Below are 13,731 nucleotides of genomic sequence, written 5' to 3'. Positions count from 1 at the left end.
GCCCTTCTCCTCCTGGCCGCGACGCCTTGCCCACTCTCCTGCCCTAACCTCGGCCTGCCAGCAAAAGTGACACCTGAGCAGGGACTGGTCGGTAGAGGCGGCAGGCCCGCTGGTCCGGCAGCTGGGAGAAAACAGAGCAAGGGGCGGGGACAATGAGGAGGAGCGGGAGGCGGGACAAGCGGGGAGGCCGCCACCTGGCACTGAGTGATGCGCCCTCTAGCCAATGAACGCGAGGAACTCCAGCGTCGGGGCGGGAGGTCGGGGGCGGGCTCAGTGGGGAGGAGGAGGCTGCAGGCGCGCAAGAGGCGGGGGCCGGGAGGAGGAAGGGGAGGAGGCGGAGGCGGGCGCGGTGTCAGCGGCGGCGGCGGCGGCGGCGGAGGAGGGTAGGTTGTGCCCGGGACTGTGTCTGCCGAGCTCGGCGGCTGTGCCTTGGTGAGTGGAGGAGCGGCGCGGGGAGGCAGAGGCGAGCGCGGGCGATCGCGGCGGCGGGACGTCTCCGGCGGCCGCGGCACCAGTGGCGGCGCTCTGTGTGGAGAAGCAGGGGCAGCGGCAGCAGCAACAGCGGCAGCGGCAGCGGCAGCGGCAGCGGCAGCAGCGGCGGCCGCCTCTCCGCCGCCGGGGACGCCAAGGTGCGGCTGGTGGCACTGACATCGGCGGCCCTGCCTCTCCTCCCTCGCCCCCGGCCTTCCCCATGTGATCGGTCTTAATCCTGGCCGTGTGTGCGCGCGTGGGGCTCCATTCCGCGGTGCTGGGTCTCCGTGCCGGGGTGGGTGCTCGTGTGTGCGCTTCTCCTCCCCATCCCCCTTCCCCCAAGAATAAAAGAAGAACCGGGAGGCGTGCTCAGAAAATAAATAAATAACCACCACACACGCGCAGCCCGGAGCGAGTCGGCGGGGCTGGCGGCAGCGGCGGAGGAGGAGTGAAGGCGGCGGCGGAGGAGGAGGGACGCGCGGAAAAGGCAGCAACTTTAAAGCCAGCTCAGAGCCTAGACCTCCAGCCGAGCGGTTTGCAGCGCGGCGGCGGCGGCGGCGGCGTTGAGTGTCTGGCCCGCCGGTCCGGTCGGGGTGTGCAGTCGGACGGACGAGCAGCGCGTCGCTGTCCTCCGGCAGCTGGAGATGTCCGAGCCCAAGGCAATTGATCCCAAGTTGTCGACGACCGACAGGGTGGTGAAAGGTAAGCGGAGCGCCGCGGTGGCCTGGGTGCACCGTGTGCCGCAGGCGCCAGGGCAGCTTGCCTCGCCTCGCCTCCCCTCCCCCGCCCCAGGTTCTCCTCTGTCCGCTCCAGCCGCGGACCTTCTAGGATATTGTGCAACCCGCGAACCCCGCGAACCCCCCGCCCCCGCGGCGCCCTTCCCCCACGCGTCCCACCCAGCCTCACTTGGGGCATTTTTATTGACGGGGGCGTCAGTTGGCAAATGGCTGAGCCGCGGGGAGGTGGCGGCGGGGGTGGCGGTGGTGGGAGGGGGCGCCCGGGGGGTGGTTGCTGGTAGGGTGTAGCTGCTGTGACAGAAATAGGAAGTGGGTGGCTCTGCTCGCAGGCTTGCATGGGATCGGGTTTATGGTTTTCTTCTGCAGAGGGAGGGGTGATTTATGGCTTTTTAAAAATTAATAAGGCATTTCTGTGTGGCCGTGGCTTTCCACCGACTGCCTCACTCGGGCAGGGTTCTCTTGGAGCTCCATTGCAGCAATTCCCTCCGCGCCCCCCTCCCCCTCCCCCTGGAAGGGCCTGCACAGGACTCGCGAGAGAGCGGGAGAGCGTGGGGGGAGCCCGGCGCTTCCTTCCGCGCGGGGCGGGGGCGGGGGCGGTCGCTGGCTGGAGGGTGGCCGCGGGGGGCGCGGGAGGCGGGGAACGACCCGAGAGCACCAGCCGTTGCCGCCCCGGGATTTCCCCCGCACGCACCGGGGAGAGACACGAAAACCACTTCTCCAGCCTCTCTTGCCATCCCCGGCTGTCCCCCGCCGACCTGTCATTGCTCTTAAAGGGTTCTCCACTCGTGCACACCTCCCAAGTGATAACCTCATTCCGCCTGCTTCCTCCGTGCCCTGGCATCCTTTTTGTAACGGGCTGTTGGATTCCTATTATTGCCTCCTCTTCGCCGCCTACGGGATGATAAACTCCTGGCAAGGATGCACTGAGGTTGCTGGCAAAGAGAAACTGGGATGTGCGGAGTGAGGAAGGGGACAGGCTGTGGTTGATCTCTCTGTCGCACGGGAATCTACCGGCCTCCTTGTATTCCTAGGTGTAGTGGGGGAGGAACCATCCCATGAATCCTGGAAGGCTGAGGCAACAGAGCAGATCCACTTGGATTCAGTAGTATCTCTCATTCCTGGGGGTCAGGACACCAAGCAAAGCAGAGATGGGCATGAGCTGTGCGGGGAGCGGGCCTCTGAAATTGGAAACAGCACTGGCTGGTGTAATGTGTGTGTGTTGTGTGTAGAACAGAGATGGTATCTAATGTGGCCAGAGCATGCAACTAGAGTGCAAGGCAGTCAAGTCGTTTGCACCATGAGCACTTAAAAGTGAAGTAACCCAGCAGCCCAAAGACCATGATACACAAGTCCCTCTGGGGTTTCAGAAATGATTCTTTCTCCTTAGAGGTTTACTCAGTTTTTAAAGTAATTTTTCTGTGTGAGTGGTGGTGGTGATGGGGGAAATTACGTTCCCTTTTTTCAGAAAGAACAAAATATCTTCTTTTGTTTTGGTTTTACTGGAATCATTCCTGCTTCAGCTTCGGTGCAGGATTCATATACCCATGAAAATAATGAGGAAATAGCTCTGCAAAAATGATTCGAAATAGGGCTGCAGAGAGATGCACAGCTATTTTATTTTTCCTGCAGGCATGGATTTTCATGGAAACAGTCCATTCAGATTTATTTGAGAGAGCTGTGTTTTGCATGAAAGGCTTCTGTTGACATTTTCAAAAATTGAGACCCTTTGCAGAAATATCAGAGAATGACAATTATCTCCTTAATGTGTGAAGTTTAGATGTAGCTCCAATCTAGGTTAAGATCAAAACAATGTAAAGCTTATAATTCAAATGATACTAGTGAACGTGTTGGCAATTAAAAAAACACTTGTGCACACATAAGGTCACATTCCCTGTTTTAAATCATAGGATGTGGATTCTTAATGTAGGTGTAAAGTCATCAGGTGAACATGTAAAAATAAATGTTTATACTTTCTGGCTTAGTTTCTCTACCGCTTAAAATGGAAGAGCCCACTCAACCATTCCAAGGCTACTTTGCCTTGCTTTTTTTCAATACTGTACCATTATAAATGACTTTTCATTTTAGGTACACACACTCACCCATAATTTAAAAAATTTTATTCACATACTATGTGGATAGTAGACTCAAAATAGGAAAAGTTAATTTTGCATTTGTTTTGATAGAGATCCTGATGTGAGATGTGAAATATGAAATTTTGTTTATAGAAGTTTTGTTGATGAATCCTGATTTTAAGGTGGATACACTGTTATTGTTTATCCTGTTTTCTTGTAGAATATTATTGGCATGAAAGGCATTATACAAGGTTGGATTCAACCTTTTGTCATACATAAGATTTTTATTATTAGTTATTTGAGATAATCTATTTTGATTATTAGCTTTCTGTGAAATAATATTTCCCCTTGAGTATGTATACACGTACTGAATGAATGGAAAGTACGCGTATGCTGGATGTGAAACATATTAACAAGTGATTTAATTTGCAAAAATTAGATAATATGGAGTTTAGAAACCATTATTTTCTTGAAATTTTGTTAGAACTTCATCTCAATGGCTATTTAACTCATTCTTTAATACAGAAAAGAAATTATCTTTGAGGAAGTATTTGTGCTCCATAAGTTTTCTCTTTTTTACGAAGTATGTGTAGTATTATTTACTATATATACATACAAAAATAAATATTCAGATTGTTATTACCATGGCATGCCATGGCATTTGCTTACTGTTATATTTATTAGTGTCATCTGGCTTTTGTTGTATAAGAAATTGCTATTTACAAATAAAGATGTGCTTGTGGTTTGTAGTAATATGATGTGACTGTTTTCTTAATTGTACTTTTAGAATGCAGCTTTAGAGACGTAGGTTGAGTTTGTCTCAACTATGTTATTTTTGAGGTTTATAGAATCTGCTAGCATGTATTCAGAGACCCTGATCGGTTTTCTAAACCTTAAAAATGAAAGAGAATGATGGCAGTGGAGATGAAAAGTATTTGTTTAGATTATCCCAGGAGAGAAAGTTACTTAAGTTAGCAAAACTAGTGCTGTATCATTTTGACTCTTCTTGGATTAAAACAATGGAAAGTAGAAAAATTCAGAGAAAACATCTTGGTAATGACCTTTGCTGGAAATCAAAATAATATGGTCCGTTTATTGCTTTACATTATATTTTTAAAGATACATACAGCAAACCGAGGGCAATAAATAGAAGAATAACTGTCTTCCTCCCCTTGACCCCCGTCCTGATTTTTCTCTTAGTGGTACTCTACAGGCCTTGTCTCAAACTTTGGCTTTTCTTCATTTCTCTCTGTTCCTGCCTAGAATGCTTTGTCTGGCCCTAGCATTCCCTATTGGTCATGGAACTTTGCTATGTGATAGTTAAAAATACTTAGAGGAAATTAAACCCTATGTGATAATGAGTATTTGGCTTTGTTAAATCTCTTAACCTACCTTCCCTCTGTTCCCATCTCCAAGTATTTTGTGATGGGACTTCTACCTTAACACAAACCGATGGTAATGGTAGAAATTTTAGAAACTATGGGAGGCTGTTGAGGGATAAATTTCTGAGAAGAGTTTTGTGGAATCTCTCAGAAACTATAGATAATGCATTGTTGTGCTTTGTGTAAGGTTGCTTTTGGCCATAGAGAATGAGCTGTTTTTCAGGTGTATTGCCAGCTTACGTACTTCATGTAGACAGAGTACACATAGGAGAATTCTGAAAGATACTAAGATCATAGAAGCAAGAAGATGCTAGTTAAGTATTATTAAGTAAATAAGGATTCCAGCCACTAGTATTTCTAGCTGGGTGAGACTGATAATACTACTTAAAAAGAAAACAAATATGTCACATTCGTAGTAACTGTCGTGTTTAGACCTTGATGCAACAGAGTAGTAAATAATGTCATTTATTTGTGGTGTTCCAGGAAGAGCTTGTGAATTTATTTTACTGACATTTTGTTACCATCAGTTGAGTTTCATGTATCTGGTTTTCAATTTGAGTATAGTGAAACTTTATTAATTCAATATCATGAATTTAAATTTATTGTGAAAAAACACCAGTGTTTGTTGGCTGAAGTTTACATCAGCATTGGATGTGAAGAAAGGGGTCCGGTAACCAAAAAGTATAAACAACATAGTTCCAGCATTGTTAATATACCAAGAGAACAAATTCTTTTCAATACTTAGTGAACAGTATGCAAATTCATCCTGTTCGTTACAAGTTAGGTTGGTCTATTTATTAACATTTCCTTTTGGGACTATTATAAAGTGAATATAACACAAGTGCATTGTTGTAAAAACATTCAGTAAATTTAATGATTAATGCAACAATTGAGGCTGGGATTCAGGGGAATTCCAGTGATTCTAAAATGCCATCAATTAGAATAATCAACATTTTGAAGATAATAGTTTTTCTGAGAAGTGTGGGATAGAACCCTTATTTTAAATGGACAGTATATCTTAAGACATCCAGTTAAAATAGGAAAAAATTAACATCTGGAATCTAATTAATGAGGTTTACTCTAAGATTTGTTTAAAAATACGCCTTTTAAAATCTATTTGTCTGTTTTATTTGTAATTTTAGCGAGATGAAATATAATTTTGATATAGCATTCATTTATAACTTTTGTAATTGGCCTCTCATGCTTTTCCTTATCTTTTTTTGTGTCAGCTATGTGTAAATTTGAAACTAATTATGACACCAAATAAAGAATCCATTTAGGGTGACCTCATTGGAAAACAGCATTTTTGCAGATACTCACTCTCCTTTTAGCAAATATGGTTAAATTACCATTTTGAATACTTCTAGAACTATGAAGAATGGTGGCGATTCATGATATAGAATTTTGATAATTACTAAAAATCATTTTGTCAATTTTTTTCCAGCAACTTTCTGATGTAGCAGTCTCTTGATATACAAGAGGGATATGGTGAGACCTTGAACTTCAGCTTTCTGTAATTCCACTGGTATATGTTATAACTTCACAGGCTAACTTTTTCTATACATAAAAGGGGAGTAATTGTATCCACTGCCAACTTGTGAGGACCAAAGGATAATCAAATGGGAAATGGGGAGTGTGTGGTTAACACTTTGTCCACTGCCTGGTAATGGCGATTCAGTCACTGCTAACACAGAATTAGAAGTGACACGTGTTATGTATTTTCTGGTCACCTGAGAATAGTCAGAACCATTAGCATTGAAAGCCATGAGTGCCTTGGGTCAAGAGTAGCTTATGATGACATTTATTTTTATAGTTAAAGAAGTGGAGACAGAATAGATAGAATGGTTACAGGTAAGTGTAAACACATTATTTTCTTTATTAAAGAGGCTTTTCTTGCTTGAAAATATTTTTGAAAATTGCCACTGGCCAGGTGTGGTGGCTCACACCTATAATCCTAGCACTTTGGGAGGCTGAGGTGGAAGCTTGGGCAACATAGCAAGACCATATCTCTTAAAAAAAAAAAAAAAGAAAAAGAAAAAAAGAAAATGGCCACTTCTTTTGGTATATTTAAGATGTCTTCACATTTCATTTCACATTTTGTTTTACTAAATAATTAACTATGTAAAATAGTTTGATTAGGAGAGGAAGCTTTTTATATTTCTGTTTTTAGCAGACATCAAATTCTGGTGATAAATATAATTTAGTCTGACCTTGGCCTGAGGTTTACTAAAGAAATACTGTTAAACATTGCTTTCTGTTCAGGTAAATATATACACAGAAATAGAATAGTATACTCTCCTGCAAAAGAATGTTATTTAATTTCATTTTGAAGGATGTTGTCTTAAGCCTGTTTTTCTGAACTCCACTTAATGACCCACACTGATGCTCTGGTTTGACAAACAAAATCTTCAGATTTGATGATTTTGTTAATTTCTAGAGCAGGCTCAGGTGAAAATATCAGCCAGTGATTCTGAGGTGTTGCATTCCTATTTTTAAAGCAGTCATTAGGTAGGACTGATGTAGGCAATGAAATAGGATTTTAGTTTGTAAATTAAGTCTTTAGTACTCTTGACATTTTCAGCATTTTAAAATCATTTTATTTTACAATAATTCCATCTTTCATATGAATCCATCAATTATATTTCATATGAGAAGTGAAATAACAATTTTGTATTCCTCCATGGTTAGGGGTTCTGAATAATGGCTTAAATCAGATGGGTTATCAACTTTATGACCTAGCCCAGTTGCTGGTATCTCAAATCCGTTTTAACAAATATGCACTCGGCTAGGGGAAGCTTTAGATATTAAAAAAATAAAAGCCCTCACTGACGAAGTGGCAATAAATTATTAAAATGCTATGTTTTTGGAATTCAGGTAGATTCTTTTTGAGACCATCATAGAGAGGAATAGAACTTTGCTGTCCTTCTTTTTGTTTTCCTTATCCATGCTTTTGTCTCACAGCAAAATATACTATGACTCTATTTTAAAAAATGGTCTACCTGTCTGTGAACTTCTGTCTCTTGCAACTGGAAATTTTGCTTGTGTCTGTCTGCAAAAGAGGGAAACAAATAGATATCAGGGATTTATAAAAGCTATCTCAATATTATGACATACTACTTTACAATGTTTGTCAATTTCAGGTACTTTTGACAACTGTGAAACCAGAAGAATGATGGTTGATGTTCAAAGAGAGAGTTTTATTTATATGGAGCTAAATTAAAAAAATTTTCATCAGCTCTAAGATTCTTAGACTTAGAGTCTTTCTATGGTGATTTTATTGTCCCAGTTTTCCTTTCTTTGGGGAAGAATTAGTAGTAGTTTTTATTTAAAATGTCTAGTTCTTTCTATGTAATATCAGAATGTTTTGGAAATTCTAGTATGTCAGTGTCTAAACTATGTGTCTTGGTTGCTGCATATACTTGGAAGTTGCATAAAATTGTTAATATTTGTATTCAGAGTTTTAGTTTGGAAAAAATGGTCATTGTCTTATTGGTCCCTAGCTCAATGCCTTGCTTATTAAATGCACTGAATAAATTCTTTTGAATGAGATGGATATTGTAAAATTCTCATGTGCCTCCTGAAGCCTTCTAAATTGTTTTTATTTTGAGTGTATTATATTAAGTTCCATTTGTAAATGGTTCTGTATGGTGACTGGCGAATTGGAGTGCTTCTTTCTCCAGCCCAATCAGGGCATGGAGTATGAGAAGGAGGCATTAATAAGGTTACACAATTAGAATGAGAGCTGTTCTGTTCGGTCACTTGAACTCACTTTGTCCCTGCTGAATGTAAAAGGCTAAGTTCTATTCAATTTAATTTATTTGCTTGAACCTGACAGCTGTCTTTCAGTTTTTATTGTATTCCCCTTTAGGCTGGTCAATTTCTGACAAATGAGAAAAAATATGTTAATCACTGAGTATTTGATTATTGGATGATTTGTGTATTTTAGTTATTGTCTAGATTTGGACTTGAAGATAAAATGACCTGGTAAATTTCATGAAAAAGAACAAATTGGAAAAAACCTCTTTCCCTGTTTACATCTCAATATATCATTTCCTATAATGCTTCTGTAATCCAGAAATGCTGCCTTCTCCAACATGACCTCCTTCCCTTCTCTGGCCCCCAAAATGTCATTGGATGCCATCCAGTGGAAAGATACATGGGCTATGAAAAGTTAAGAAAAAGGTGGCACTAACGCTGCTGTCTCCTTAGATTCTCACAAGTGGGCTTTGAGCCATCCGTTGACATTTGTTTTTAAAACATCTTGTAAGTTATGCTGTTTTATCAAGTTAAATTAAAAGCAAGATATATTCTTTAAAAGATGGAACCTGAGTCAGGAATTCAAGTTTGTTTTGTTTTTTGTTTGCTTTTTACAAAGGAATTTGATTTTAAAAAATGATAAATCTGGCATTGTTGGTTCATGTATATTTAATGCTATTAAAGTTACACACATTCCTGTTCTGCGTGGGCCTGATTATTGGGATAACAAATGTTCTCCTGATCATTCAGTTCTCTTCTTTCGAGCTTCAGTTCAGAAGTTACCTCCTCTGAGACCTGCATCTCCTGACACCTTCACTTAGAATAAAGGAATTGAGCCTCTTCCTTCTCACAGAGGACACCTTGATAAGAGCATGTTGCTGTGATGACTTGTTTCCTTGTCTGCCTCTCCTCCCCAGGAGGTGGAAAGTCCTAGAGACAGAAGTTCTATCTACTTTTGTGTCTTTAGCTCTAGCACAGGGCCTGCTGTAGAATAGGCATTTGATACATGGTTGTTAAAGGAATGAAATAACATAAAGGATAAGATGGATTTAAATTTCTAAATTATGGGGTTCCTTTATGTTTTGAAATTTTGTCAATCTTAAATCGTGATCAGTACACAAACGTCTGATGAGTCTTGACTTGTAAGCTCCAGTCTTTGTAGAAGTGTGTTTTCCTGTGAGTTTTTGAAGTGCTGTATTTTATTAACTGGCATTATATGGATTTCGCTCGGTAGCCAGCATGCAGAAGCATAACTGGCAGAAGTGGCCTTCCCATGGGGAGTGCTTGACTTTTAATGGATTATTGTCACAAGGTGTATAGGTTGATTTCCTCAAAGGTGAGTGATGGTTTCTTTCTCAGGAAGACAGGTGATGATACTAAATTGAGGGGAGAGCCATTTGACAAGCATGTGGGAGGCCCATATTAGTCTTCACAATGTGCAAATTCAAATGAATAAAAATGTGTAAGATTAGGAATTAGAACAGAGATTAAAACATACTGTATACCCTGATAGGTGATAACTTACTGTGTATATACCAATAAAAAATCTTCAGGCCCATCACGAGTACAGGCTGCTCATGAGTCACCTCTCCTGATGGCATGTCTGCATGGTGAGTGTTTTTAGAAAAGCTCAGTACTGGACTCCACACCAACAGAGTGGCAGTATAGTGAGGCACTTGCTCTTAGTCCCATCCTTACAGAAGACCGCTAAAGCTGCACTACCCCAGATGTGGTTGTATGACTTCTGGTTAAAGAAAGCCAGCTGGGCCTTTCCAAGCTCCATTTTATTTTTGTTCTGAATGAGTATTTCCAGTCTCTCACATGGGCCGGGATATACTTTGTCTCACTAACACAGAAATACTTTCATTTCAAAGAGTTGAAGACTAAGGAAACTATAGTTTCCTACATAAAATCTCACTGTTAGCTTCTGTTGATTTGCATTCAGCAACCAGGAGGGAATCTCTGTTGTCCTCGCCTCTGGTCAGAATTCTCCCTGAGTACTCTATCTCGTTCCACGTGCCCTTCCAGAAACGGATGTGTTAAATTTTGGAGTATGTTTTACAAAACAGTCCCCAAGATGATTAAAGGACTTTAAATAAATTGTGACAGGAAGTGAGAGATTATTCAGTCTGAACAAAAAAGGGTGAGTGGTGATTTAACTAGAGGCTTCAAATATTAGAAAGTCTCTTTCTGTAGTGGATCATACTCAGAAGTTGTTCATCACCCCAGTCAACTAAAGAAGAGAAAATATTTAGAAGCATCAGAGAATTAGGTGATTTTTAAAAAAATTTAACCAGTTAGGGGCATTTAACATTGGGATGGTTTATGGGAATCTTCTGAATGGAGAGAATAAATGATTCTTATTTATTTTTGTTGTAAATGTGAACTTTATGTGTGCTGAAGAATAGTCTAAGCCTAAAATTATGGTATTTTGAAGCTGGAAGGAACCATGGAAATCTAATTTTCTGTCTGGCTCAGAACCCTCTATTTGCTGGGGAGAAGGATTGGGGGATGTAGGGGAGACCTTTGATCTCTTACACTTGCTCATGCCTGAATTTAGGCCTACAAATGAGACTCCCAGAATTGGAAGGTACACCAGAATTCTAGCTTAGGCTATCTCTAATGTGGAACTCCCTCTCCAGCCTCTCTGATGGATAGAATCCCGCCCCTGCATGTACACATCTAGTGAGAAGCAGCTCCCTATTCCATATACCTCTCACTCCATCCTGGACAAGTCTGCTTTGAAGAAATATTTTCTTATTCTTGATTACAATCTGATGCTTTGAATATATATTACTTGTTCTTAGCATTGCCCTACAGAATTCCATAGAATAAGTCTTACTTGTTTGCCTCCAGAGAGCTCATTTGCTATTAAAAACAGCTTTCTTTTTTTCTTTTTTTTTTTTTAAGACAGTTTCACTCTGTTGCCCAGGCTGGAGTGCAGTGGCACGATCTTGGCTCACTGCAACCTCCGGCTCCTGAAGTTCAAATGATTCTTGTGCCTCAGTCTCCCCAGTAACTGGGACTACAGGCATGCGCCACCATGCCTGGCTAATTTTTTTGTATTTTTAGTAGAGATGGGTTTCACCATGTTGGTCAAGCTGGTCTTGAACTCCTGACCTCAAGTGATCCACCTGCCTTGGCCTCCCAAAGTGCTGGGATTACAGGCGTGAGCCACTGCGGCCGGCCAGCTTTCTTGTTCTTAAGTCTTCTAGCTATTCCTCACCCAGCATGTTTTTGTTTGCTTTTTTTTTTTGGAGGTGGGGGACAAAGTTTTGCTCTTGTTGCCCAGGCTGGAGCCCAATGGTGCGATCTTGGCTCATTGCAAGCTCCGCCTCCTGGATTCAAGCCATTCTTCCACCTCAGCCTCCCAAGTAGCTGGGACTACAGGCATTTGCCACCATGCCTGGCTAATTTGTGTGTGTGTGTGTATTTTTAGTAGAGATGGGGTTTCACCATATTGACCAGGCTGGTCTTGAACTCCTGACCTCAGGTGATCCACCCACCTCGGCCTCCCAAAGTGCTGGGATTACAAGTGTGAGCCACCATGCCCGGCCAGTTTCTAGGTCCTCCTCCATCCTAGGAGTCTACCTTTAAATCCAGGTCAGTCTATTGGAGTCCCTTGAAAATGGAGAAGTGAACAAAGGTTGATCTTGACTGACTTCTTCCATGGAACCTCCAGCATCTTGTGCTCTCTTCCTTGGTACTCTTGCTTGCCCTTCTGTGTCCGCATGCCAACTTGGAACTCAGAAGTCTTTCATAGGTGGGCCCAGTTTAGCATCCCGAGATACCCCTTGGGAGGGTGAGGATTGCCAGTCATGATGCTCTTAGTTCTCACGCCTTTCCCATTGAAATTCCCTTGTTATTTTTTCCCAGAACTTAGGCAGTTTCAAGTTGTCAAATGCCTAATCTGGTCTATAAGTAGAAGTCTCTGTAAAACCTAGATAGCAGACGCGTTTTAACAGTGACTTTCTAAAGGCATTGCTCTCACCTTTCATTTATAATACAGGCAAGTAATAAAGACAGGATGAAAGCATAGCACCATGTGGTGATAGTGGGGCTATTGAGAGACAGGCCATGCCCCCTTTATTTGCTTTTCAAATCATGCCACAAAGACAGCTAGCTCAGCACCTCACTTGACCAGAGCCAAACCTGCCTCTTCTGCTTGCTTTCACTTGTGCCTAATCTTTGAAGATTGTCTGCTCCTAACGCCATTGAATTTGGCAAATGTAGTAAAATTGGTTGTAATTTGATAACTAGTTTCAGTTTCACTGAGATATGAAGGAGACCAGTGGCTTCCAACTATGGTGTCAACACAGTGTTGTGTTAAACTCAGCTGTGAGGTATTAACAGCTACTGATAACCTAAAGAAGTTTGCAGATGACTTATTTTAAGATACCTACGTATAAACGAGAGTGGATTTACGTTCAACCCTAAAATGCTACTTTCACTTGCATTCTGACATGAAGGGATGGAGCTGCAACTGTCATGGTGGGCATTTTGTATAAATTGCAGTTGCTTGATCTTACTGATAAGTCTTTAATCACAGTGGAAATTACATATGTGTGTATTTCCCTGAACATTTTTTTTTATGGTGGTTCATTAGAATCTGGATTTGTTTATCCTAGTGTTTCGTAGAAGTGAATGTTATATCATGTATATCTCTCGGGGGAAGAAAGGCTGAGACCTGTCATGGGAGACTGTGCCTTTGCTAGCCAGTCTGTAAATTGAATAATCTTGAAACATTTAGGTAGGCACATTTGGGGTGACTTCAAAGTGCTTTATGAAGTCTTCTCTCCTCACACATCTCCAGAGACTACCATACCTGAAATTTCATGATTGTTTAAGATAAGAATGGCTTTTTTGATAGATATTTCAGAAGTAACTGATATTTAAAACATAATTAACTGACTAATTTAAATTTTTTTCCTTTTGGGTAATGTTGAATCTAGGAAAAAAATCCTGTTATTCAGGAGCCTTTTTGAGAGTTAACTTTCATGCTTCTTTTTAAATCCATATCCCATGCCTCTTTGAAATTGTCACTCGGGGGTTGGGAGCGGTGGCTCACACCTGTAATTCCAGCACTTTGGGAGGCAGGGTGGGTGGATCTCCTGCGGTCAGGAGTTTTATACCAGCCTGGCCAACATGGCGAAAAATCATTTCCACTAAAAATATAAAAATTAGCTGTGCGTGGTGGCATGCGCCTGTAATCCCAGCTACTTGGGAGGCTGAGGCAGGAGAATCGCTTGAACCTGGGAGGCGGAGGTTGCAGTGAGCGGAGATCACGACATTGCACTCAAGCCTGGGCGACAA

The 13,731-nt window shown here is 42.1% G+C and overlaps 1 protein-coding gene across 2 annotated transcripts in view; it reads left to right on the top strand.

Annotated features, from left to right (window-relative positions):
* Positions 1-325: 325 nt before the first annotated feature.
* Positions 326-13,731, top strand: part of PPP3CA (protein phosphatase 3 catalytic subunit alpha) — a 323,016-nt gene continuing 309,610 nt past the window's right edge. For both annotated transcript variants that reach the window (XM_016951921.4, XM_016951920.4), the window contains exon 1: positions 326-1,173. In XM_016951921.4, coding sequence (XP_016807410.1) covers positions 1,116-1,173 — 58 coding nt within the window. In that variant the 5' untranslated portion in view covers positions 326-1,115. The remainder of the gene's footprint in view (positions 1,174-13,731) is intronic.

The sequence above is a fragment of the Pan troglodytes genome, chromosome 3, assembly GCF_028858775.2.
Source record: "Pan troglodytes isolate AG18354 chromosome 3, NHGRI_mPanTro3-v2.0_pri, whole genome shotgun sequence".
Lineage (NCBI taxonomy): Eukaryota > Metazoa > Chordata > Mammalia > Primates > Hominidae > Pan > Pan troglodytes.
This window is presented reverse-complemented; position numbering and strand designations above follow the sequence as displayed.